Below are 26,912 nucleotides of genomic sequence, written 5' to 3' on the forward strand. Positions count from 1 at the left end.
GTAGGCTCGGCGCCGCTGCCCAGGGCCGGGGGAGCCCTTCCCGCGGGGCCGCTGCCCTCCCTTCCCGCCCCGGTTATGAAACGGCGGGGGAGGGGCCGGCTGCCGCCTGCCGTGCTCGGCCTGGCCGGGGGAGCGGAGGCCGCCGCAGCGCAGGTGAGAGCGGGGTGGCCGTTCCCGCGCAGGCCGCGGGGGAGCCGGGGCCTGAGGGGCGGCTCGGGGAGGCCGGGGAGCGAGGCGGGCGCTGTGAGGGAACCTGGAGCTGTATTCACGGCGGGCGGACAGCCGCGGCAGCCATTCAGCTGTCGTCGCGAAGTTTGGCTGCCCGGCGCTCCCGGCGGAGGATCCTCTGGGGATCCCAGCTCCGGGAGGGCTGTGGGAGCCCCCGCACCTCTCCTCAGGGGCGGGCTGGGTTTTTGGTTGTCACAACAGGACACGCGAGTCAGAAGAGCGGTTCAGGGGTGGTTGGCAGCCGGGGTAGGAGCGCGGTCCAAGGTGGTGGCTGTGAGGAAGTGGTGTTGATAAATAGGAGGTACGTTCTGAGGGTGTTTGGTGCAAGACAAGTCAGCCCTGGCCATCGTCATAAAAGCTCTGACCTTTTCCTTAGCTGAATCTGAAGAGCTCAGTGTGAGCTACTACAGAAACAGTTAGGGTATTATGTGGTTTCACAAATGTACTTTATGCAGATCTGTGGGTTTCAAGCTTAAAACTTCGGTGGAAGCACATCTGTCAAAACATATTCTGATGCTCTAGGATGCGTTCATTTTCATATGTGAACAAAGAAGAGTTTATTGAACCTGTTCCCTCTCCAGCAGAGCACAACAAAAAGCTAGTGTCGTGCTGATGAAAGAGGATGCAGGTATAATCACTACTTTCAGACCACTGGGGTAGTTTCATTCCAGTTTTCCTCTCTGTTCTCTATTTAAGTGTGTCACAGTCTTACCTTCCATGCTTTGTTTGCTTTTAGTGGTCAGACAGAATGGCTCCAGTGAACCAAGCAAAGGACAAGAAGCAGGAGAAGGCACATGAGCGTTGGCCGGAAGAGGCAAAATCAGCTGGGAAGAGGAAACAGGACTACAAGGAGCTAGGGAATGAGCCACAAGCAAAGAAGTTGTTTGTGAGAAAAACATCCAAACCCCCAGAGAAAATTGGTAATGTTTCCTCAGATCCTTACTGTTTCTCCCAGTTAGATTTACCCTAAATGACAGGCATTGACTAGTTGAAGAGGGAGAATGCCAAGAAGCATGTTCAGGCATGAGTGTTCAGATGAGGTTATATATCAAAGTGATACATAGACATATACTGAGGTAGTACATCCTCCAGTTACCTGCCTAGTGGGTATGTATGTGTGTGCATGGATGCATGTTTCATTTTTGAGACTCTCCTCCCTTTGGTAGAAGCCTGAAGATGCTGTCACAGCTCATTTGAGGGGGGTTAGACGTTATGTAATTCCTGAATTACCAGATGTTTGCTTTTTCGTAGGGCAGACCAATCTTGGTAATACATTGCTTTTTCTCCCATTCAGTTCATGCAGTTCCATAGTCATAAGGTTGGTATCTTACATCATGCAGCCTAAACTGGTGTTTCTTTGCATATTCTAACTTCTGCTGCAGTAAGTAGGAATATTTCCTACCTCTGTGTTCAGATTAGGCTGGACACAGTTTCCACTAATCACTTCTCATGTGCGTTTTATTCCTTTAGGAGGAGAGGTGATTAAGTTCTAAGGTACTGGAAAGGTTAATGCTTTGCATTATGAAGACATTATGTAGGCTTCAGCTCAGTAAGGGCTATTTTTGTAGAATCATAGAATCGTTTAGGTTGGAAAAGAACCTGTAAGCTCATTGAGTCCAGTTAACCTAGCATGGAGTCCGTTAACCTGGCCAAGTCCACCACTAAACCATGTCCCTAATTGCACATCTGCATGTCTTTTAATTCCTCCACGGATGGTGACTCAACCACTGCCCTAGGCAGCCTGTTCCAGAACTTGACCACTGTTTCGGTGCAGAATTTTTTCCTGATATCCAACCTAAATCTCCCCTGGCATAACTTGGGGCTGTTTCCTCTTGTCCTGTCACTTGTTATTTGGGAGAAGAGACCAACTCCCACCTCACTACAACATCCTTTCAGGTGGTTGTGAAGAGCTGTCAGGTCCCCCTGAGCCTCCTTGTTTTTATCAGATAGAACCTTTAATTCCAGTGTTTGTTTAGGAGATCATTGGAGGTTCTGCCTTGTGTGGAAATCCCACACACTCTCTATAAAATTTTGGCCTAAAGGATCCAGAAATTACAGTCAGAGATAGAAGAGTTCTATGATTTTTACTGTGTTCATTGTCTGGTACGTAACTCCAGATTTGGAGCAGTCAGCAGTGTGAGGAATGGATGTGGAGGCTAAATATTGTTTGCAAGGAGTTCTGTGAATAATTGTGGATAGTTAAAGCGTCTTCTGTAGTTAATTTAGCTGCATGACTTTCACTGGAACTTTGTGGCCTGATCTTCAGTTCTGGTAAGCATCTGCAGTTCTGTAAGAGTCAGAGGGAACTGGATGTAGGTAGTACTTTGGAAAATTGAGGGCAATCATATCTTTCCTTAAACCTTCTTTAAAAGATAAGGACCTTTCTATTTGAGCTTTTCCTATTCCATGTTCCAGGTTGGATTTTTATGTGTTTGCAAACCCAACTTTTTTCCTTCTTGGCCAGGTTTCCTGCAGCTGAAACACCTTTTTAAGGGGTTTCTTCCAGCAGATTCTAAAAAGGCCTAAAATTTGTTTCTCCATAAATTATCCTTCAAAGTATAAAGGAATTTGGAAAAAATACATTAATTTCTGTGGATGCTAATTCTTCTGTGGGGAAAGAAAAAAAGGAATTAGAATATAAATACTTCTATATCTGTTTTAACAAGTGTGGCAAATGTTGGCACTATGTTGGCATGTGAACAGAGAAGTTTAGCTTCATACCTGTTCATTTCTAGGCTCCAGTGTTGCATTAAAGATTTCGTTTAGGTTCTAATATAGAATGGTCCCTATGGATTTGTTTTAAATAAATATCCATCAAATAACAGTTTTATTTCTTAAGTAATGCATTTATCAGCCAGATCCCCTGGGGTGTTATGGACCATTGCCGTGGGGGTGATTAGATCACAGACACGAGGCTAAACAGATTGGGGGTTTATGTAAAAGTCCCTGAAGATAAAAAAACTTGGAACATGAACAAAATGCAGAAGCATGATGTACTCTCAGCAAAAATCACTCCAAACAGAAAGGTTTTCAGGCAGCGAGGAGTCAGCAGGTCTGTTATCAAACCCAAAACTCCCTACTGACAGGCTACAGCACATGCAGATCGAACATTCTGATTGTCAAGGAGGTTTCAGGAACAGTGTGGGAAGTCATGTTGCTGTGCTTGGGGAATTTTCAGGTTTTCTGCTGGTCACACGTCTGACCTTCCCTTTGCTCTACCCAGGGACTTAACCACCTCCCATGGCACATTTCCAGGTTGTTAGGGCTTTGGATAACGTCACTGTGTTTTGAAGGAAGGTTTAACAAGAGGAAGCACACACACAAATCTCTGGCAGGCTGTGGGACTCTATACTTGCAGAGGCTGCTGCATCTTGTACGTGAAAGAATCATTTAGAGACTTCTGTGGCTGGAACTTTTGATGGATGTAGCAGCAAATGAAGATGTCTTCCCATGTTGTTTAGTGAGTGAGCATCACAGGCTGCTCTCAGGAAGTTTTACTCTTTTCCTTTCTGGCAGGTTGGAGTAGAGGCGGATCCTTGATGAGAAACAGCAGAGTCCTTTTCCATCAGCTGGAGCGGCAGTGCAGCATTGTTCATTATGTGTACCAGAACATGCTGGGAGGCTCCATTCGGGCACAGCTCAGACAGGTGAGGAACTTCTCCTTCATGACCTCTTGGACATGTGCGGTGGGTTGATTTTGGCTGGAGGCTAGGTGGCCACTTCTGAACTGGACAGGGGAGAGAAAATATAATGAAAAGCTTGTGTGGGTTGAGATAAGGACTGGGGGAGATCACTCAGCAGTTACCATCATGGGCAAAACAGGCTCAACTTTTGGAAATCAGCTTAATTTATTACCAGTCAAATCAGAGTAGGGTTATGAGTAGGGCACTGGAGTGGGTTGCCCAGGGAAGTTGCGAATGCTCCATCCCTGGCGGTGTTCAAGGCCAGGTTGGACAGAGCCTTGGGTGGCATAGTTTAGTGGGAGGTGTCCCTGCCCATGGTGGGGGGGTTGGAACTGTATGATCTTAAGGTCCTTTCCAACCCTAACTATTATATGATTCTATGAGACAGGCTGAGAGAGTTGGGGCTGTTCAGCCTGAAGAAGAGAAGGCTGTGTGGAGACCTCATAGCAGCCTTCCAGTATCTGAAGGGGGCCTGTAAGGATGCTGGAGAGGGACTCTTCATTAGGGACTGTAGTGACAGGACAAGGGGTAATGGGTTAAAACTTAAACAGGGTAAGTTTAGATTGGATATAAGGAAGAAGTTCTTTACTGTAAGGGTGCTGAGGCACTGGAATGGGTTGCCCAGGGAAGTTGTGAATGCTCCATCCCTGGCGGTGTTCAAGTCCAGATTGGACAGAGCCTTGAGTGACATAGTTTAGTGTGAGGTGTCCCTGCCCATGGCAGGGGGCTTGGAACTGGATGATCTTAAGGTCCTTTCCAACCCGAACTATTCTATGATTCTATGGGAAATAGAACTAAATCTTAAAAACACCTTCCCCCAACCTCTCCTTTCTTTCGAGGCTTAACTTTACTCTTGAATGCCTCCTGCCCTGCAGTGGCACAGGGGGACAGGGAATGGGGACTGTGGTGAGTTCATCACACATTGTCTCTGCTGCTCCTTCCTCTTCAGGGGGAGGACTCCTCACACTGTTTCCCTTCTTCATTGTGGGGTCCCTCACACAGGAGACAGTCTTTCATGAACATGAGTCCTCCCCATGGGCTGCGGTTGTTCATGAACTGCTCCAGCGTGGTCTCCTCTCTGCATGGAGCCAAGGGTCCTGCCAAGAGCCTGCTCCAGCATGGGCTTCCCATGGGCTCACAGCTTCTGTTGGGCATCCGCCTGCTCCAGTGTGTGGTCCTCCATGGGCTGCAGGTGGAATCTGCTCCTGGGCTGCAGGGGCACAGCCTGCCTCACCACTCCAGGGAACGTTCTGCTCCAGTGCCTGAAGCCATCTCAGAGCTGGCTGGCATCTGTCAGACATGGGGGAAGCTTCTAGCAGCATCTTACAGAAGCCACCCCTGTAGCTCCCTTTGCTACCAAAACTTTGCCGCACAATCCCAGTACAACATTTCAGTTCCTTAGATAAAAACATCAACAGAAGCAGAGAAACTTTAAAGTTCTTCACATACAGTTTGTGGCTCCAAATCTGGAACACCCTTATGTTTCTTAATCCTGTATAATGCAAGAGCTGAGACGGCTTTCCCTTTTGATTGACCCAGCCCTGTCACTCTACATTTTATCCTCTGTTAAATCTGTGTTTTCTTGAATCATATTGTCCTGGTTTCATCTGGGATGGAGTTAATTTTCTTCCTAGTAGCTGGTGCAGTGCTGTGTTTTGGCTTTAGTCTGAGAATAATGCTGATAACACACCGAAGGTTTAGTTGGTGCTAAGTAGTGCTTACCCTAAGTCAAGGACTTTTCAGTCTCTCATGCTGTGCCAGTGAAGAGAGGCACAAGAAACTAGGAAGGAGCACAGCCAGGATGCCTGATTTGAATTAGCAAATATTCCATACCATAGAACATCGTGCTCAGGATATAAACCTGGGGTGTTGGCTGGAAGGGACTGATCGCTGCTCAGGGACAGGCTGGATATTGGTCAGCGGGTGGTGAGCAGTTGTGTTGTGCATCGCTGCTTGTTTTTTAATCTCTCTTTTTGTTATTTTCCTTTTTGTTATTATATTACACCTGATTTTAATTATTGAACTGTTCTTAACTCACCCCATGGGTTTTACCTGTTTCCCAGTTCTCCTCCCCATCCTGCTGAAGGGGGCAGTGAGTGATCTTAGTTACCAGCTGGGATTAAATTATGACACACGTTTAAATTTACCGGCTCTGCCATCTGAGTTATTACACAGTGCTACTTTTGCACACTCATCCAACTGTTTCATTATACTAGTTTTGTATTCACTCTAGTTTGCTCATCGGGTTTAGTATGATTTTTGATCTTCGCAGACATTCCATCAAGTCCATATTGTTTTACTGTTTCTCAGAGCCATACCCCTTCTTCCATTTGAAAATCAAGCTTTTCTGTAACATCCATAGCTGGGAAGCACCTGGGTTAGCTTTATTGTCCAGATGATTTACCTTTTTTAAGCATTCAAATGATAAAGAAATCACCAAACTCATCCAAGCAGAACCTCTTCTGCAGCTGAATAACAATACAGTGGTGTCATGGTTTCTAATTCCTTATTTCAAGTGTTCTGTTATGCTGTACAGTTGAGCTGCAGGCACTTTGGGTGGAGGACCATAATATTGTAACTCTGGATGACATATAACATTCTGGGATGTTCATTGAAGACAGTCATTAAGTGACTTTTACTGGTATGGAGGCATGGTTTTCTCCCTTTATCCTGCTTTCTTAGCTCAGCCCACAAGGCTTCATTTGAAGTGTGATAACTCTCAGTTCTGTCTTGTTCTCTGAGTGCTGTGGCTTATGCGGACTTGCGTGGTCACAGGCTGTTTCTCTGGGGACAGCATGTTCTCTTTGTTCCACAGAGTTTTCTAACACTGATGGCAGAAACCGTTAGCTCTCCTTCTTCAGAGACTCTTGGGGATCCTTGCAAAAGTAATAATTCTCTTTCTCTTTTCCCAGTGTCTGCAGCTGCCCTTTCTGCGCTCTCTTGCCTCATACTGCCTCTTTCGAACAGCAAGTCCCTTTGACAGGAGAGTGACATGCCTGGAATGGCATCCAACACACCCTAGTACTGTAGCTGTTGGTTCCAAAGGTGGAGACATCATCCTTTGGGACTATGAAGTACTTACTAAAACCTGCTTCATAAAAGGGGTAAGCCTCTGAGTGCATGGAATGGGTGGGAGGGAGGGAAAATTGGAGTACCCCCAAATACTGCATATCAAAACTGAGGTCTGTTGTGGGAAGCACATGAGGGTCTTGGGTTGCTGAGTAGCCAGCTATGGGGCAGGACTGAGGGGCAACAGCATGTCTGTTCCTAAGTCCCAGACTGTTGTAGCACTGGGAAGAACTGGAGCATGTTGATTAAGTCGATAATGAAGCAATACTTGGTGTGTGTGCAGTGGAAAACTAATACAGCAACTGGCAAAACAATTACCTTAAAAAGGATGCCAGAAGCAAGTAGGCAGAGAGGGTCTGTCTTGTTTAGTCTTGATCTTTCTCTGCTCACCTTTTGTTCTGTGTCAGATGAGGAAACATCTTTGAGTGGGGAGAAACCAATCCCCTTTATGTAAAGTGAGAAATGAAGGTAGAATGAATGGTTTATGTAGCTGGCATGGCTCCTTGTTGCTGTATTCAGCCTCCCATTCTGACAGAGGCTCAAAGACTCTCTAACTTTTATCCCCTTTCTAAAGGCTGTACACTGGGAGGAGGTCTGTCCTCCAGAAATTCCAGAGCCATCTTTCTCTTTTTGTAAATAGTGTGGTGCCAGCCAGGGAATACGTAGCCTGGGGACTGAAGGAGTTGCAGTTTTGTCCTCCAAGAGGGCAGCTGTCTTTGACAGCCATCATGTGGGAAGGCATAGTTGTGTCTGCCTCCTTGAAGGGCTGTGGTGTGTTTCACTGTTGCTGTTAAGGACATAGCAGTGAATGCAGACTTACAGAACACACTGTTCTGCTTGCCCATCACTCAGTGGATTTTTCTTTTGTTCATCCCCTTCCTTGTAGATGGGAGCTGGAGGGTCCATCACAGGAATGAAGTTTAACCCTTTTAACCCTAGTCAGCTGTACACTTCGTCAGTTGCCGGCACTACCGCCCTGCAGGATTTTAATGGCAATACTGTCCGGGTCTTCACCAGCACCGAGGACTGGGAGTAAGAAACTCAGAATGCTTTGGGCCTCTGTGTCCTGCTGGCAGGAGCGCTACAGAGACAGAGAGAAAGAGAGAGATGTTTGTCTCTAATATGTGGGCTTCCTCTTCTACACATACCTGTCCTTTATCCTCTGAATTCCAGGGATCCTCTCTCTTCCAAGGAGGCTCACTCTCCCTTTTTATTTTTCCCTGAAATGGGGTGGTGGGCAGGAGAGAGCCTTACTTCATGAAGGGGAGGGACTCTGGTGCTGTTTACTTCCTGTTGTACATGGGAAAGTGAGGGGGTGCCAATGGATTTCTTCAGCTGTCTGTTCTTAAACCTCCCATAGCCCTGGAGACCTTCTAACCTCCTCAACTGTTAGCACTGCTGCTTGTTGTCAAATGGCTTTTACAGGACAATTTATAGTCACCTCAGTGCTTCTCCACAAATGCCATTGACTTCAAGCAGTGCGTGTCATCAGGATCATTCCAATTCATCCCACCTCACTTTTGGTGCTATCTCTTATATACCAAAATTAAGAGTCTGGGCTCCTTCAGTAATGAATGGAAAGAGGAGACGAGTCGCTAGAGCCAACTCTGTCTGCCTGTGCTTAGAATCACCCTCTCAGACTGTTGCTCTTTCTGTGGACTCATAAGGAAGCCTGAGCTCTTCAGTTAGTTAACTTCAGTTCAGTGCTTAAAGGTAAGTGAGGGAATTCGGGTTAGCCTCCTCTACTTTTCCCCACCTGATTCTCTCTGGGTGGCAACTTCCATAGCTGGTTTCCAAATTAACTTTTCCAGATGGAGCCTGGTAATAGGGCTGAAGAACTAGTCCTGGGATGACTGGCCAGGTGAGCAGGGAGGGATAGACTGGGTCCTGGGACACAAGGATCTTGTATCCCAGCAGGATGCCTGTCACAGCAGTGATGCCTGCATTTGGAAGGGCATGGCCTGCTGCTGCTGTGAGGACAGGCAAGCCTCTTTTGTATCTTCATTTACTTTACTAAATCTAGTATTTACAGTGAGACTTTATTGTGAGCAGCAGATGGAGTGCTCTTGAGTATCAAAGAATTTGGGGACTCCCAGGTAGCATCCTTCTTTTCTGTCTTTGTGTATGGTTTCTATGTTTCCTCAGTAGATAGATTTGAGGAAAACAACATAACAAAACAACATAACAGTAATGATAGAGCATATCACAGAACATAAGGTTATCGGTAGGATGTCTCCCTGCACCACTCTCATCTTGCCTGCTGGTACCTTGAGAAAGACCAGATACAGCGCTGGAAGCAGCCTGTAGGGAACTGGTGAATGAAGTCTCTGCAAGAAAAGCTTAGTGCAGAGCTGTCATGAGGTTTTTATCTGGTTTCGGAATGCAATGGTGCTGGTTTTGTTTATGATCTCCTAAGCCTGGTCTGAGCCAGGTGGGTTCACTGAAGATTAGTCCTACCCCATGGCAGAAAAAGCAAGGCCAATGATGAGCTTTGCAGCCCAAAGTGGTGGGATTGAATTTATAGGTTTGGAGTGTATGTGCTTAAGTTGGAAGCATTAGAAAGAGTTTTTATATCCATGCCCCATCAGAAATCTGTGCATTATACCCAGGGAAACGGCAGCGTGTCCCAGGAGGTGTGTTGTATTAAGATTTTATCTTCCACTCTAACCTTGGTGCCTCTTGGCTTTGTGTGTATTCCAGAAGGGGCCAGGAGATTCTCTTGGAGACATCAAGTTCAGTCCTTATGAGGCAGCGAAGCTTTTTGTGGCATCAGGGGATGGCACCCTAAGCCTGCAGGACCTTGAGGGCAGAGCGGTGCAGGTGATCTCCCGTGCCCCGGACTGTGGCCATGAGCACCATAATGTTTGGTGAGAAGGGAGCACCATGAGGCTGACTCTCTGTTCCTCGGGGTTAATGCTGTGCTGCTGCTTGTGCTCTGTAACATCTTCATCTTTGCCAGTGGTAGGAGACTCTTTGATATGATTTGGTCCCGTGAGAGGACTTGGAAACGGGCTCCACACTGCCGGGTGGGTGAGAAGCAGGGCAGCCACAGGGCAGGTCTGCTTTTACAGGGGCTGAGCGTGCTGCCTGCATCTTCTGGTATTGCTTTCTGGTGACGCCATCTCCTGGCTTGCAGATGCTGACAGCTTTTCACTTCATAAAGTGCGAGGTGAGAAGAGCAGGAAACTTCCTTTTCATTGCCATCAGTGTTCTGTTTTGTCCGTAGCAGCTCAGGTAGTGTAGAAAAGCCACAAAACCTTCCTGCACAATTGGAGTTTCAGGTTATTGAGTTTACCCTGCTGCCCTTCTGGAGGCTCCAGGTTCATCATGCTATTTTCATGACCTTGTATTCTAGCATGATTTATCTTTGCAAGTGAACGTTTCCCAGTGAGTTCCTGAAGGACCCCAGCTTTATTCTTGCTGCCCTTCCCCTCCCAGCAGAGCTGGGCTTAAGACCTATATGTCTTTATCAGATAAGGCTGTATTCAGTTTTGTGTCCTGGAGCATGGAGACAGTTTGATGTGCAACTTGCTAGTCCAAAGCTTTTGTTTTTTCTTTACTGCTGCTTCAGTGTTTGTGGAGAATGGCATTTTAAAGCTGTTTCTGTGTTTGCCAATGTCACAAGGGTGTTCTGATCTTTCCTAAGGTGTGTCCATGTGCAGGCACCAAGTGGCTCATCAGCCTCCATGTTATGTTCCACTGTCCAAATGTGTCACACTCCATCTGATGAACACTTCACAAACGACTAGGCAGTTACTTCATATTCAGTGACCAACAGAAAGCAACAGTACTCAGGCCCACACCAGCAGGCAGGAGATGGCAGTTACGGTCTCCCTTGTCAGGGACGAGATGTGAACCAGAGCTCCGCTGCCTTCCCTTGCCGGTGGGAGGCAGCACTGATGCTGTGTCTTTCCCCCTAGCTGCTGGTACTGCAGCGTTGATGTTTCTGCAAGCTGCCGTGCGGTGGTGACCGGTGATAACGTGGGCAACGTGGTCCTGCTCAGCACTTCTGGTGAAGAGGTTTGTATGGCTCCATGCAGCGTCTCCTCTACGGGAATCTTCCTGGCTCATGTGCTTTCCTACACTACAGGGAGCCTGGAAAGAGGAGCAAGTGTCTTGCAGCTCAGGAAATGAGTCCACTCATTGTCTAGGTGGTGAGAAGTCCTCAGTTCTGCCATTCATTAGGTATTTTCACGCTGTTGAGTGTAATGGTAACAGTTCCCAAACAGGGACTGTGTTATGTGCTGCACCTTCCTTAAAAGTAGTTGCCACTGGCCAGACTAATTGTGGGGTATCATGATGTGAGCACACTCTGCCAACAGCCATCACTTCCAGAAACAGTGCACTGATGGGCGTCGTTTAGGAGATACTGCTTTGATGCGTATACCCTTCTGTGACCTTGGAGCGGGTACGCAGCCGGAATTCAGCCAGTGCTGGGACAGAAAGTGCGCTGTTGCCGTCAGACACGAGGGGGCAGGCAGAGGCAGGTTTGGAGGCTGAACTGGGATAGAGACGCGTTGGGGGCTTTCAAAGGCTGTGTTACCCTTTCTCCTACCTGTGGCGGCAGGTAACATCTGTAAGGGTTTGCCACCGACTGAGCAGTGGCCAGAGGCAGCTGTGTACATTAGTGGGCAGAGTCAGGAGTGCTCCAATGATCTGTGCTAATTCAAGGTTAGTTGCTTCCTCTCCTTTTTTCTCAAAGAATGTGAGAGTCTTTTCTGCACTTGGGAGATACCAGTTACTGTAGGGAAGGTGGACTTCACCCTTTTGATTAGAAATAATCATCCAGCTTCAGATACAAGTTTAATCATGTCCAGTTTATATCCATTTGTTCTTGTTAACCAAAATAGTTTTCCTACCCTCATGTTTCTTTGCTGCTGTATTTCTGGAAGCCAATTATATCTCCTTTTACCTTTCTTACTGAGATAAAGCAAGCTCTTTTGGTCTTCTCCCACAAAGCAGGCCCTTGCCTCTTATTATTACCTTGGTAATGGTTTTCTGTCCCTGTTCCAGTTTGGTTTAATCTTTCTGGAGGTGGATGACTGGCACTGTGTAAAGAACTGCCAGATGTGACCTTGCTTTACACAGTGGCACTAATACTTCCCTCCATGAACCAGGGATTGCGTTTTCCTTTCTTGGAGCTGTAATAAATCAGTGGATCAGAGTTCGCCTAGAATTAAATAGTTCCCAGAGTCATTCTTTTCCTTTCTTTTTCCCAGTGGATAAACTCGAGGTGTATTTTATGAGTTTTGTTACTCTCTGAACGTGAGACTCTTTACTCCGCACTAGTAGAATTGTTCCATTTCCTTACTCCAGACCTTGGTTACTTTTTTTCTGTGTGACTTTCTTGTTTTCTCTGCTGCAGATTTGGAAGCTGAAACTGCACAAGAAGAAAGTGACTCATGTGGAGTTTAACTCCCGATGTGAGTGGTTGCTGGCCACAGCGTCTGTGGATCAGACAGTCAAAATCTGGGACCTCAGAAACATCAAAAACAAAATGAGTGTTCTTCATCTGCTTCCTCATGAGAAACCTGTCAATGCAGGTGAGTTAAGAATTTCATTGCACGGATGTGTGCAGAGTCCGTTCAGCTCAGCTTTTATTGCTGTGGCAGTGTAGCTTTCACTCAGACCTGCAGTCGTGCAGTAGCTGGAAGCAAGGAGGGCATTGGGAATGTGTGGTTGGAGGCAGGGAGGTGGGTAGGGCAGCTGCAGCACGGTCAGACTTGCCATACAGACCTGTGGCACTGTGCTTTGAGAGGTATGTGTCCTGGGTGACAGTATGGTAGCATCAGCAATGGCTGAGATCAGAAAACTCAATTTACTGGGACAGTTCCTTTGACAAAAGCAGAGCTTGGGACTCAGACTTCTTGTTTTCCTGGGTGCAGTTTTATCAGTTCAATGAAGTCTGAACTGCAGGTGTCTGTTTGCAGTTTTCCCACTAACTTTCCATTTGAGCGAGCAAGTTCCTTTCTTTGCAGTGTCTCTTTCCGCCATTCTAAAATGGGAATAATTGTTCTTCCTCTGTAACCCTGTGTTGTAAGTTGCAGCTTACTGATTGTAATAGCTTTGAGTTTGAGACAGGAAAAGTCTGTTGGGACACATGGCCATATTCACATCCCTATTAAAGAAATAGCAATGGGTCTCCAACGAGAGAAATGTCATGTCTGTGTTTGTCGTCAGTCACAGCACTGTGATCTTTTGTTTGCCTTCCTGTTCCCTTCCCCTAGCTTACTTCAGCCCAACAGATGGTGCCAAGCTCCTAAGCACAGACCAGCACAGTGAAATCAGGGTTTACTCGTCTTCAGACTGGACCAAGCCGCAGCATCTGATCCCACATCCACATCGGCAGTTTCAGCACCTCACACCTATTAAGGTGAGTTAAGCCACTGCAGCCTGAGAAGAGTATCACACTTGTATTAAGGGATGGCTATAAATCAGGAATGGTCTGGTTTCTGGTCGGGATACTGCACTGGTGGGTGGATGGTCACACTTCTGCAACTCCCAGCGGAGCGCTGTTGTGAGGATACTCACATTCCTCAAGCTGTGGATGGGATGTAGAAACCGTTGTTCCGTCTACCAGTTGTCTGGTGTGTTTCAGTACAATCTCTGTCCCCTTCTCCTAACCCCCCATTGCTCTGCTCTGTGACCAGGCAACGTGGCATCCTCGCTACGACCTCATTGTGGCAGGTCGCTACCCAGACCCCAAGTTCCCGGGATACACAGTGAATGAGCTACGAACTGTTGATGTATTTGATGGAAACACTGGGGAGATGGTTTGTCAGCTCTATGACCCAAACGCTTCTGGCATCATCTCGGTGAGTTGAGCACTGCAGGTAAAAGGGTTGCTGTGTATTGAGCCACAGCAGAGGGACACGGCTTAGGGTCTAGAACAACAGGAGCATCCTATTTACTTGTAACAGACTCATGCTCTCATGGGGCTGCCAGCTGAAGCTGCTGACTCGAGCAGGGTTGTTCCATGGTCATCTGTGGGGTTTTTGTGATACTCTTTAGTGAACACTGGGTTTTCCAGATGGTTTATTGCTGTTCTATAAGCTGTGGTGCTCTTATGACCGTGTTATATAAGCAGTGATGCTCTTACAGACTCTGTGTTTCCATTTTCAGCTCAATAAATTTAACCCTATGGGAGACACGCTGGCTTCTGGCATGGGTAAGTAAAAGAGAACCTGGGACACTAGAACAGACAAAGCATTTTGGATTCTGGCATTAAAAATGGCACTTAAATAGCTTAAGGTATTCTGTGCAGTGCAGAGTTTCTGATGCACAGTGTTTGATTTTTCCTCTCAGGCTTTAATATTCTGATCTGGAGCCGGGAGGAGATGGTGGCCAAGAAGCAAGAACATCTTTTGAAAGCCATGACAGAACAGGGCATTGGAAGCTGGAGTTTGTCCAGATGTGGAGGACAGAGGCAGGCAAAACCTGGGACAAAGAAACTCAAAGCTAACCTTGTATTGGGAGCTGGAGGAGATGGGAACAAAAAGCAACGGTTCTAAATCACAAAATCCCAGGGAAGGAAGTCAAAAGGGAAGGATCTGGGGAACTGATTCAGTATTTTGGTCCTTTCTGGATCACAGGGTACAAGTTCAGTGTTGGCATTGGGCACTATAAGCTGTGCAGGGCATTAGACTTCTACTTTGTCCTTCCTCCCTGGATCTGATCTTGCTTCCCTCATTCTCGTTGCTTCCTTTTCTAGACAGTTGTGTCAGTACTCAATCCTCCTCCATGGGGAGTTACTACCCACTTTCTGAGGCATTAGGAAAACTTCAGAGGTGTTCTCACATCCTGATGAAGTGACTGCTTCCAGCCTGCCACATCTGCTTGTCATCACTTGTCAGAGGTTACCACCTCTTGCAGTCTGCTGTGGAGCAGCTCCTGACAGGGTCCCCAGCCTGTTCTAGTCAAACTGTGCTGAGAAACCCTTTGCTAACAAGATGAACATCCTGAAAAGGTGGAATGTTCACAGGGGTGAGGCAGCGGGTACCTCAGGGAACATCAGACTCTGTTGTATGCAGGCTTGGAGAATGTGTATCAAGACCTCAGGCTTAGCCTATTCTGTGCTTGCAGCTGTTAAACTAGACCATTAAGAACATGATGCTGCCAGAGCTCTCTATCCACTTCATGGGATGCAAGGGCAGTATGATGCTGTAGTTCCTGTTGTCAGAGCTCTAGGCTTTTTCTTGCCATTAATGGGAGTTTTTTGCAGCCATGCCTCTGTGCTTCAGAGCATTGGCTAAAAGGTGATGTAAAGCAGATGTGAGGAATATCTTTGAAACATCCCTGCTCAGAGCCAAATCTCAAGACTGCTGTTAAACTGAAAGGTTTTGCTTTTTCTAGTTTGTTTACAAGGCTGCCTGGGGCCCTGCTGCCGTCCCAGGGGTTGGGACGGGCTCCAGGCCTGCTCACATTCTCTGTGTTCACTTTTATAGTTTCGCAGTATTGATATTAATAAAGTTTTGTACTAAAGTTCCTCAATACAGAGTGGCTGCTTTGAGCATCCTGCTGGACTGCTTTATACAGGAGCAGGAGTTGGATCCTTCTGCAGGAGCAAACAGAGACCTAGAACAGTTGTGGAAGTATCATAGCACTGTGTCTGCAACAGACCATTCCAGGTTGGGTGGGTTGTGTTATAAGTTCTAGCTGTAGTCAAAAGTAGTTTGAATTCTCTGCTGTAAGGGGGACTGTAGCTCAGGGAGTGACTTTGGGATGGGGTGCACTGCAGTTAGTACTGCCTGTTTTCCAGCACTGAGCACGCTAGTGCCCTGTGAGCTCTTAGAGAAGATGAGGAGTAGTTAGGTGCAAATTTGATTTTAATCATGAAATGTATCGGAACAATTACAGAAAATCATTCACAGTCAAAGTGTTTAAATCATCATAGAAACCTTTCCTCTGTGTGCAAAATTTGCTGACTTTAAAAAACAGGTCTGGGCCTCTTCAATGCACTTTCTATTACCTCTTGTGCGTGTTCTCATGGGCAGTAGCTTTTTCTTCATGACTGTCTTGCTGTGCAGAAGACCTAGATTATATTTTCAGAGGACAGAAAGGTGAGGAAGATGCTGAGAACAGCAAGCTGCTTCTGCTGATTTAGTGTTCCCATGCTAGGAGATGCTAGTTATGGTGGAGGGAGAAGTTCCCATGGTACTCCAATAGGGGAAGAAAAGGAAACGTCTGTAACCTAAGAGTAGGCTTCAGCCGCCAAGAGGGGAAGGGAAGTGCACCAGAAAGGGAAGTAAAAGTGGGAAGTGAATGTGCAGCATCACCATGTGAAGAGCCTGTGCTCCTGGTGCCTGCCGCAGTCTCTCCTTTCCTGCCAAGAGCTCCAGGGCCAGGTGGTGAGTGCTTGGCATGGAGCGCCTGCAGCAGCTGCACTGCATACAGAGGCCAGCCCAGAAACAGAACCACGCTTTGGACAAAATGCCAAACCCCGGGGCAAGTGAGGGTGGGCGGTTTCTGTTTGTTGTCCATCCAGTGGGAAAGGTAGGAAGGAAAACTACAGACCCTGGCATTTAATCTAGTCTTAGGTACAGCTCTGCTACATCTCTTTAATTCCAGCATAAAACCGTTCTGCTGGTAAAGTGTCTTCCTTCGGCTCATAGCTGAAATCTGGACTGCCTGCGGAACTGGCTGTTGCTGTCGTAGGTACCTGAAGCTCAGAGATGGTAAGTGAAATTCAAAGGCTGAATCTTTACCCAAGGAATTCATCTCTTTCTTCAAATGAAGCACTTAGAGCTTCTTTGGATCATATGTAACCTACTCTGAGCTGAATCCTAGAAACTACTGCCAGTCTTGTCCTGATTCCAGGCCAGTCCTCTCTTGAGCTACAATGTGAGGAGGGAAAGAAAGACCAGTTGCCAGTAGCAATTACTTGGCAGCAACTTCAAGAAACACTTTTGACCGTCTGCCATCATCTGCAGCAGCAGCTCCCTCTGTATGGCCAGTAGATGAGTCTTGGTGCATTGCTGCTCTGCTCTGAGCCCAGCCTTCCCACCACCATCACCAGCCCATGGCTTGAGGGAAAAGCACTCGGAGGAGGTTGACCCTGAAGAGACACGCAGCTCCTGACTGCACTGCATGCGGCAGCTCCTGGAGGCCCCTCTGCCACAGTCATGGTGAGTGGTAACATTTACAATCACTTCAACAGAGGAAAACCCTTGCCCAGCTCCCACTGGCCATGTTGGGAATCCCAGGCTAGGTGAACTCTAGAGGACTGCTGGCACCACACAGTACACTGGCTGCAGAATTAAGGTGTCATTTCCATTAGAGCAGCTCAGTTCTCCCCCTCTGGGACGTTGCCTTTAGCAAGAATCCAAAAATCAAGTCCTGCTTCATTCTGGGAAGCAAAGGCCAAAGCAAAAGAATGCTCAGTAACTGAAGGTGCCCAATCATCCTTAGGGGCAATTCTGCTCCCTCCTACTGCTTGGGAAGGAGTCGAAGCAACTGTCAGGCCTGTTCTTCTCCCTCGTTGGAAACATGCCGGTAGCCAGGGTGCTGGGACTGTATGCGAAAGAGTACAGTCAAGAGGAGGATTATGAGGAGAAGGAGAATGGATCCACAGACAGCCAGACCCACAAACAGTTCTGCAAGGGAGAAAACAAGTGGTCAACATGGGATCAGCCAAGTTTCTCCCTTCTGCCACGCTGGGGTCCAGTATGGGCTCACCTGTGTCGTGCACGATGGTTGCTACCTGGCATTCTCGCTCCCAGTCCTGGGGAATAACAGGATCCGTGAGTTCCAAGAACCTTTGCAGTGGGCATTTATGCTGACAGCCAGGGATTGTCAGTGGGAAAGGTTCCCTCCCACTCTCATTCCGGTAAAACATCTCCACAGAGTAGTTACTGAAAACGAAACAGCCACATGTTTAGGTTTGTTCTTCTTTCTCCAGCTGAAGTCATCCCTTCCCATAACCTCAGTGTGCACACGCTTTCCTTTACTCTGGTGGTAGTTTTCCTCCTAAGTCTGCCACTAAGAGCAAGTTTGCATCCCCCTAGGGTGGAGCCTGGCCTAAGGTATCTAACCCTTGAAGTGAAATCACAGCAGACGTCTTTACTGCAGCCCTCACCCATCATCCTCTTGGTACAGCTCAAATAAATGACATGAGGCGTATGGTGGTTGAATCTTGTTGTAGACATCTAGAGCCATCTGCAGTGCCACAAGTGTAGTGTCATGCTGAGGAAGAGGGAAAAAAACCAAATCAGTCACCCTTAGGGATGTGGCAGCTCAGTCTGTACCAGTAACGGACAGGGAAGTGCTGAGGGGATGTCACCTTTGCAACTTCCATCTGGAAGATGGGAGAGGACCTGTACTGCTAGAGTGGTGATCTGTGATGGTGCCAGGGGAGGAAGTGAAACATGATTGTGTATCCTGAATGGTTCTTTAAGAATTAATCTCTAGGGAGCAATTTGGGAGACACTCAACTTTCCAGTCAGTCAGCTGCTGGGAACGGGGAATGACTCTGCCTCACTGTGGAAATATCTGAGTAGCATCAACCCATCTACCAAATAAACACAGCAGTGGCTTATCCACAAGCCGGAGCTAATAGGAACAAAGTGCAGCTTGGGAATGATGCCAGATTCTGCACACCCCACCCAGCCAGGGGCAAAGGTGCATGTCCTGATCACTGCAGGCTGTAGAGAAGCCAGAAAGGGTTAAAACTTATCACCAAGCCCAAGCTCCCTGTAAGGAGGAGGAGATGGATAAAAGCCCCTGAGCTCTGACTTACCGCTGAATAGACAAGCAGTTTCAGGTCCTGGTGGGCTGAAACATCTGCTGCTTTGGTTAGGTTTTTCCTTATGTGACCCAGCAGGACCCCTGAAGGAAGGGAACAGCTACTAAGAGGCTGAAACTAGACAGAGCAGCATGAAGGTCCCTCCTGGTACACTCACCGCCTTGCAGACGAGCTTTTTCTACCCGATCTTGGATCCCAAACAGAAATTCAAACCCAAAGTCTTTGAGTTGCTTCAGTCGAGTCATGACATCTGGTGTCGCCCAGTCAGGCAAGTCCATTTTGTGTACTTGCTAGAAAGAGAAACACAACACTCATCTGCAGGTAGCATGGAGCACAGGTTGATCAGAGGATGGGAGTCAGGGGGTCTGGAGTCCTGCCCATCCTGCTTCTGGGTTCCTGTATTGTGTTAAATACGCCCCTTTCCTATTCTTCTGTCCTCACACTGCTGTGCTGTGTACAGAGAATAGATGCAGAGTTTAATGTTGTTCCAGAAATTACTAATGACAAGCATGAAGAGTAAAATGTAGGAGCTACACTCCTGTGAAAGCACAACTCGAGTGCCAGATCGTGTTGTACCACTGATAACAATAATCTTGGGGCGTTTACTTTACATGTGGCTGATTCTGCCCTGCAGATAGCATGCAGTCAAGAAGAAAACCAAACACAAAACCCAACAGAAAAGATAAGGCAGCGAGCATGAACTCGAGGTTGCCGGGGTACCACTGCCCTGGTGGCTCTGAGGGCCGCTGAAGGATCCTGGAGAAGGTTAGCAAGTGCTTTACAGACCTAACACTGGGATGCACCACTTACAAAGCCCCGCACGCCAACCCAGAACACACAGAACTGGGAACCAAGGGAAGAATTTGCTTTGCAGCCAACCCATTACAAGAAAGGATTAGTTATCCTGGCAGGCAAACAGCAGTTGTGGTTTCCTGGCATTACATGGAGCAATTTTCTATGCCACATCCCGTTAAACTGCCAGAAGATGAAGCTGAATATCCTTAAGGGCCCATTCGGAGTGGTGTGGAGAAACTCCCATCACAAACGCAGGTATTTAGTTAGCTTTTCAGTAAATTACAATGAGAATGGCTGGGAAGCTGAGCTATTTCTTATGGTAGAATGAAGTTACTGGCTCAGATGAGAAAAAACAATCCTCCTCTTAGGGCAGTGTTTGTATGAGTTAGGAAAAAGGAAGAAGCCCAAAGCAGGTGAGACCTGAGGGTATAGTTTTGAGAGCAAAAACTCCCCTTGTTCACAATGGTTTCATTTTGGGAAGCTATTCTGGAGGTTCTTGGGGATTACAGGGGCTGTCAGCTGGCCTTTGGGGCCCAGTGTGTGAGCTCACTGAGTCTTGAAGAAGATTTGATATTCTTGATCTCTCTGACCAAATGATTTTTGTTACTAACAGAAGTTGTTTCACTCTGATTCACTGTTCCAGGAGAGGAGATGGGGTTTGTGTATCAAAGGGCAAATTTACACAGTGCAACACAGCTCTGGACTGGAATATTCTCAGCCTGCAGCAACTCAAGCTGCTGCTTTACATAGCAAAGTGCAATTCCATGCAGATTCATCTTTCACATCCCCAAAATAGTACATACCACTGTGTACCACTGCCAGCAAGCCAAGGAGTCTTGCACCTCCACAGGATTAGCATGACAGACTGCTCAGGTTTATGGCTTCCTTCACATTCAGTTAGTTTGACATGAAAGAACTCTATTGTTACACACAAATAAATTTGTGTGTGAGCACTGTAAGTCTCCTGGATACATAACCTCTACTTTAGCACTATCAAAGCACAGCTAAACCCGATCTTTTATTTGGCTTAAGCCTTCACAAGACAGGCTTTCAACAAAACTCCACGTGCATACAGTCTCAACTCAGCCTTGCCCACAGAGATCTAAAGATTTCACCTGTGGCTGTTTCTAGTGACTTGCAAAAGAGGTATTTATTATGCAGGAGGAACTTTTTCTGGCTCTGGCATGATACCTAAGCTACAAAGTGGGAGGTTACAGAGTGCCAAGCAGGTAAGTCCTGGCACATGCCTTTAGTGAGTGAGAACTGTTGTTATTCTGCAATCATTATTTGTAACTGCAGGGTGGGAATGGTGAGAGGTTTTGGAGATTTTATGGGGTTTTGCAAAGTAATTTTTCAAAGGAAAATCCAGAGTCCCACAGACCAAATTCCAGTGGCTGTGCGGTGATGGCCCAACTTACTTCACAGAACAGTGTGTCGTACACGCTCCAAACACCCTCGAGAGAGACATCCTGGATCCCAGTCTCATTTGCCACCATCTGCAGGAATGGCTGTAGGTATGAGAAAAGAGAAAGGCCTTCAGTTTTCAAACCTTATGCTGTATTACACACACAGGTATTCCCACCCTCTTCCCAGAGCTATGATGTAGAGGTGATAATACTTTAACTACAAGCCTAAGACCACCTTATCTCATGCAAACAATCACTTACCCAATTCTCTTTGGTCTTATTTATGTATACTGCTGAGTGCCGGGTTTCGTTCTGTAGCTGTTCATACCGTGGACAGGGGGTCAAAGGAAACTTCAGTAGCTGGACAGAGACAACAACAGCAGCTTGAACATGGAAGCACAGAACTTGCTGTCAAAAGTGCAACTGTAACGAAACCCTGATGAGCAGGAGGCATCTCTAAACAGCCTCAAGTCCTGCCTTCGGCGTACTCGAGGTCATCCACGGGCTGCTGGGGTGTTGTATCTAACATGCTGAGTGAACACAACCCCTGAATTCTCATCTGAGGACAGAAGAACCTTTGCAAAGAGGTCCCAGGAGGAATTTAACCTGAATCAAGACTGAAGCAAAGACTTTTGGGGAAGTCAGCATAACAACACGGGGTAGTGAGTACGTATCCCTGAGCCTAACTTACCCTTTCATCAGACTTGGCCACTGTGTGCACAGGGATAGGCTGCCAGGAGATGTTGGGGTTGAAGATCTGTGCTCCCTCGGGGGGATACATTCCTGCCAGGTTGGCCTCCGCACTCATCAGCGTCCGGTCATAGTCTGTGCTGCGGACGAAGATCTGCCAGGACAGGACAGTGCACCATTAGTAACACTGGTGTAAGCGGTGATGCTCCTTGGATGCACTCGCTGAGGAATGTTGCCAAGCACCCTGCAGCTGCTCACAGACAACAAGATAATGGGAGCTGAAGGGACTGAGTCTGCTGATGTCAGCCTGGCCAAAACTGCATGGGCAGATACACAGACAACTGGGTGTGTAACACTGCAGTGGGCTGTTCTGGATCAGTGGGATGGGCAGGTGCTGTGCGGGAGTTACAGGTAGAGAGGAGTCTGAATATGGAGAAGAGTAAAAGAAGAGTTGGAGCACTTCTGCTCCAGAGCCAGGCTGAGAGAGCTGGGCTTGTTGAGCCTGGAGAAGGCTCATGGGAAACCTTGGAGCAGCTTCCAGTGCATAAAAGGGCTACAGGAAATCTGGAGAGGGGCTTTGGACAAGTAGTAGAAGTAGTAGTGACAGGACAAGGGGAATGGCTTTAACCTGCTAGAGAGGAGATTTAGATTGGACACTGGGAAGAAGCTCTTCCCTGTGAGGGTGCTGAGGTGCTGGCACAGGGTGCCCAGAGAAGCTGTGGCTGCCCCATCCCTGGCAGTGTTCAAGGCCAGGTTGGACACAGGGTCTTGGAGCAACCTGCTCTAGTGGAAGGTGTTCCTGCCTGTGGCATGGGGTTGGAACTGGATGAGCTTTAAGGTCTCTTACAACACAGATCAGTCTGGGATTCTATAAGAGCAAGAGTGAGATGCAGAAAAGGCTTCTCCACACTTTCCCATCTATGAAATGAAGACAAGAGTGATTGATTAATGGGAGAGAAGGAAAAGGGGGAGCTGGGATTTTATTTGATCCTTGTGGACTCTTGGTATTGATGGACCAAGACTTTCTCATTCCAGAGCTCAGAGGGAGAGATCTGAGCCAGAGAAAAGAGAGAAACAAGAAAAATACTGAGAAGTTCAGCAGGTCAAAATGGTAAAACTTTGGTATTGTGGCATCCGTGTGCTGAAAACACCTGGGGGGAGACTGGAGAGCAACCAGTCAGAAAACATGAGGAACACACAGGAAATCATGAAGGCATGACCTAGAAACCAGGATGCTGAACCTGAAACAACACGAATAAAAAGCCAGAAGAATGGAATACAATGTCAAGATGGGGAATTCTTTCTTTAATGTTAAATGAGGAGAGAAAACTATGTATGCTCACTGTGTGGAGCATCCCTCATGTGAAGGGTGCCTCAAAACAGTCGCTAGGAAAACAAAAAGTTGCCTTTTCTCTGATGGTTTCTACCCACTTGTAACTATGGCTTGAAAACCACTGCCCCTGCGCTCCCTACCCAGGGCTGCTTCCATCCATGGTCAGCTATGGAGAAACAGAAGGGAAATATTCTAGTGGATAAGGATCTAATGGTGGAAGTGTTGCAAGAGCTGATCAAGCCCTGGGTGCCTCCTTCAGCCCCTCTGCCAGGGCTCCAGCCTGTCGCTGAGTCAGGTGATAGATGGTCACAGGGTGTCACCCAGAGGCAACGCTTCTTCTAAGGGAGGTTGCTCAACTGGAGCAGGGCTTCGGGCTTGGTTTGCAGAACAGCTTTTGTTTGCATACCCCTGGGTTTGTTTTTCCTTCTCAAACATGGGAAGGAAAACATTCCGTGGGCAAAAGCTTTATAGGAATGAAGTATGTTTGGAAAGGAACCGCTGAGGAATGTTAAAGGATCTTGGTTGAGCCGATTCGGGAAGTTTTGTTGATGAAGCAAATGTCAAGGAAGGGGTGCAGCCTGAACTGTGGCAGGCTGGGGATGCACTGGGGAGCCTGAAAAGGGGGGAAGCGACGACAGAAAGTTGTAGAGGGGCTCTCAGTGTGGTCAATCCCCCTAAGTGAGCGCGGATAAAACAACTGAGCCAATGCAGAGCCAGTAGTGGGGCACAGGGTCTGCCTGCCCGGTGCCCACCCAAACCCCGTGATGGCAAGCCTCCCATCGTGACACTTGCTCATGTTCCCGGTGACTCACACCCATCAGGAGTATTTGGGGAGGGCTTTTTATTTCCTTCCATTTGTGGATGTTTCACGTTTTCCCCTGTGCTCAGCACATGGTTCCACCAGGGCCCCACAACTCTTTACACAAGAAACCTACCTATGTCTCAAGAGCTACTGTAAAGTGTGGCAACATCCTGGAGAGAGAGAGAGGGAAATTAATAGCTTTGGGGGACTGAAACCATCGGTCCTCTATAGGTGGAAACAAATGAGAGGGTCACTGCTGGTTAGTAACTACTGCTTGTGTGTACAGACACCCATGGGATCGTACCTGGAGTGCCCCACAGAGCCAACACAGGTTGCATTCTTCTCAGCCGACGTGACACGCACATACACACGCAATAACCTTACAGCCTGGAGCGAGCGGGGAGCACCGGCCACCGCACAGCGCGCCTGGTGTATCCCCTGCGGCCCGAGCCGGCGGCTCCGGCAGCCCCACAGCCCCGCTGCGCGGTGCCTCTGCTCCCGCCTGCGGTGGAGACGGGCTGGGAAACACAAACCCCGAGACAAGACCCGGCCCCGGCGTTCCCCCGCCGAGGGAAGCCGCTCCCCGCAGCCCCCCGAGCCCCGGTACCTCCTGCCGCCGGTACATCAGGCTGAGGAAGCCGCGGTAGCGCTGCCGCAGGGCCCGGCCCAGCTCCCACTGCTGCCGCATCCCCACCTGCAACGGCACCGCCCGTTACTGACAGCCCGGGAACCGCTCCCGGTCCCGGTTCCAGCCCGGCCCCGCACGCACCTGCGTGAGCTGCCCGAAGCCCTGCGGCCACGCGTCCTCCTGGAAGGGGTCCCGCGGGTAGGCCTTGATGGGCGAGCGGTCCCCGTGCCGGTACACCTGCGGGCGGCACCGCGTCACACCGCGCACCGGGACAGGGCAGGGCAGCCCCGTCCCGTCCCGTCCCGCCCCGTCCCCCTCACCAGCGTTACGAAGCGGAGCCCGCGGGGCCGGGCGGGCGGCGGCTGCAGGCAGAGCGCTGCGAGGAGCAGGACGGCGCCCGCCCAGCCGCGCCCCGCCGCCATCGCGCCTCAACCCGGGCCGGAACCGACCCGCAGCCGCCCGCAAGCCCGCACGGACTCGGCCGCCCCGCACACACCGGAAGTGGCCTCCGGCCGCCACACACCGAAGGAGGCGGGGCTGTGGGCGGGGCCTGGCGCGCCGGCCGGCGGCGGGGCGGGGCGGGGCGGGCGGAGCTGCGCGTGACCCGGGGCCGGGCCGCGCGTGACATCAGCGCAGCTCCGCCGGGACCCGCACCGGGACCGGACCCGCTCCGGGCCGGGCCGGGCCGCCCCTCGCCTCCCGCAGCACCTGCGCACGGGGGGGGCGGCGGCCGCGCAGCGCCGGGGAGCCTCGGGCCGCTCCGGTAACTTTCCTTTGGGCTCTGCTCTCGGGCGCGCGCCCCTGCCCCGTTCCCTTCTCCTTCCCTCTCGTCCTCGTTCTCCTCCTCGCGGGCCCGACGCGGTCTCTCCGCGTGTCCGGGGCTCCCGGTAGGGGATCGGGACGCGCTCTCCCGCCCCGCGGCCTGCGCCGGCCCGAGCCGCGGCGGCGTTTCTTGGGACCCGGTGCCGGCGGTGCAGCGCCGCGTGCTGCTGCCGGGCCGGGCCGGGCCGGGCCGCGCTGGAAGGCGCTGGCAGGGAGAGCGGTGGCGGTAGCGGCCTGTCCCGTCCCGCTGAGCTCCCCGGCCCTGGCGGGGACGGGCCGGGCTCCTCCGCTCTGTGAAGGGAAGGCGGGAGCCGGTGTGGGGTCGGTGTTGCCGGTGGCAGCGGGGCCCGGCCCCGCGCCTCGGGTGCCCATCGCGGAGCAGAGGGACGCGGTCCCGCAGTGGCAGGGGTTGGGTCGGGCGGCAGCAGGAGGTGGCGGGACCTGGCGCGCAAGAGCAGGAGTTCGGGGTGGGATGGCGCTTGCCGTCCGTCTGAAGAGCCGCGTTACCGGCTGCTGTCCCCTGGGATGCTGCCGGGACGTGCAGCACGGGGATGTGTGCTCGGTGGACACTTGTCAGCTGTCGTCTTCCCTTGTCTCCTCGGCTCACCGCTGTGTTTCTGTGCTCCGTTCACCCGTTGCATCCGGTCAGCCCAGGTCTTTTCTAGGACACAAGGGTGTCTGCACAGCTGTCAGCCTGTGGGGTGCTGTTCAAAGGTAACCTTGCTTACACTGGTGGTGGCTCTTCCTTGTGCCGTCTCACCGACTCTCGTCGTGCTGCAGGTGTGTCAGGAGGGGTGTTTTGCTCTGGACCAGAAGCCAACCTTGGATCACTTTGGAGCAGCAATGCTTCACATCCTGAAACTTCCTGTCCGCTTTTCCTTGTCCTGGGAGCACAACCGGGCCCTTCTCTGCAAGGATTTCAGTGAGGGAGTCTCTCACACTGAGTCACGTTTCTGACTAACCCCTTGGATCACTTGTGTCAGCCGGTTTCTGGCTGCGACTGCAGGCTATGTTTGTCTGTAGGGAAGAGCTCTCTTGTCTCTGTTGCTCCTTCCAAGGATCATGGAGTGTGTGCTGCTCCCTGGGTGCCAGAGAGAAGGTTATACCGGAGACAGCAGAAAAAGGAAAAGCTGGTTTGTACTTCCTTTAGTGAGTACTGGGCTTGGTTTGTGGGGTAGAGGAGTCTCAAGCAAGACATAACCCCCCCTGCTGAGGTAGAAACAGGAGGGAAAATAAGTGTCTTTCAGCTGGGGAGGCAAATGTGGTTTGAGCATTTCAGCCAAGTGTTTCTGAGCTCGGCTCTTCTTTCCTTTGGGCTGTGGAAGGAGGGCATTGGACATAGGACACACTGTGCCAGGACCAGATGGAGTTTGGCCTTGCTGCCCTCCTTTGCTGTCACACCTGTGGCACGTGTACCCGGACGTCGCCACTGGTGAGGGCAGACAGGCTGTGTGGCTTCCTGGGTAACCGCTTTTGAAACCCGCCTCTGAGCTGTTACCTCAGTGATGTTTCTTTCTCATCCGTGCGTGCACCTCTGTATCCTGCTTCATACCAGACCAGTTTTTACATGAGCAGGGGTGGCAATAACTGATGACCTCCTCCAGCTCACCCCACCGAGATGAAAGGTGGGGGAAATAAACCCAAACCTGTCTTAGGCAGGGCAGAAGATGGGTCGTTGCAGAGCTGCTCGGGAGCTCTGTAGCTGCCGGAGGAAAC

At 49.5% G+C, this 26,912-nt stretch overlaps 3 protein-coding genes across 5 annotated transcripts in view; 2 read left to right on the plus strand and 1 right to left on the minus strand.

The window, feature by feature from the left end:
* Positions 1-15,470, plus strand: DDB2 (damage specific DNA binding protein 2). 2 transcript variants are annotated; one of them, XM_062635885.1, is made up of 11 exons: positions 1-153; positions 965-1,148; positions 3,745-3,875; positions 6,824-7,015; positions 9,681-9,847; positions 10,901-11,000; positions 12,346-12,523; positions 13,208-13,353; positions 13,631-13,795; positions 14,103-14,148; positions 14,286-15,470. In XM_062635885.1, exons 1-11 carry the CDS (start codon positions 76-78, stop codon positions 14,489-14,491), a joined length of 1,593 nt encoding a protein of 530 aa, XP_062491869.1. In that variant the 5' UTR covers positions 1-75; the 3' UTR covers positions 14,492-15,470. The 2 variants fall into 2 exon arrangements, with proteins under 2 accessions (XP_062491869.1, XP_062491870.1); XM_062635886.1 differs by lacking the exon at positions 9,681-9,847 and adding an exon at positions 7,867-8,012 and having other exon boundaries at positions 2-153.
* Positions 15,471-17,151: 1,681 nt separating this feature from the next.
* On the minus strand, positions 17,152-24,851 carry ACP2 (acid phosphatase 2, lysosomal). The gene is made up of 11 exons (XM_062635892.1): positions 24,695-24,851; positions 24,516-24,611; positions 24,354-24,440; positions 21,613-21,765; positions 21,183-21,281; positions 20,934-21,023; positions 18,878-19,010; positions 18,715-18,803; positions 18,055-18,161; positions 17,655-17,830; positions 17,152-17,572 (listed from the first exon to the last, which is right to left on the minus strand). The coding sequence occupies exons 1-11, from the start codon at positions 24,794-24,796 to the stop codon at positions 17,436-17,438; spliced, it is 1,269 nt and encodes a 422-aa protein (XP_062491876.1). The 5' UTR covers positions 24,797-24,851; the 3' UTR covers positions 17,152-17,435.
* A 182-nt stretch (positions 24,852-25,033) lies between these two features.
* NR1H3 (nuclear receptor subfamily 1 group H member 3) overlaps positions 25,034-26,912 on the plus strand; it is a 33,914-nt gene continuing 32,035 nt past the window's right edge. The window contains exon 1 of one of the 2 annotated variants that reach the window (XR_009967968.1): positions 25,034-25,137. The gene's annotated coding sequence lies outside the window, so the exon portion shown is untranslated. The remainder of the gene's footprint in view (positions 25,138-26,912) is intronic. The other variant, XM_062635893.1, reaches the window with a different exon arrangement.

This window comes from Pezoporus occidentalis, unplaced genomic scaffold (assembly GCF_034315485.1).
Source record: "Pezoporus occidentalis ecotype Australia unplaced genomic scaffold, CSIRO_AGI_Poc_V1 ctg46, whole genome shotgun sequence".
Classification (NCBI taxonomy): domain Eukaryota; kingdom Metazoa; phylum Chordata; class Aves; order Psittaciformes; family Psittacidae; genus Pezoporus; species Pezoporus occidentalis.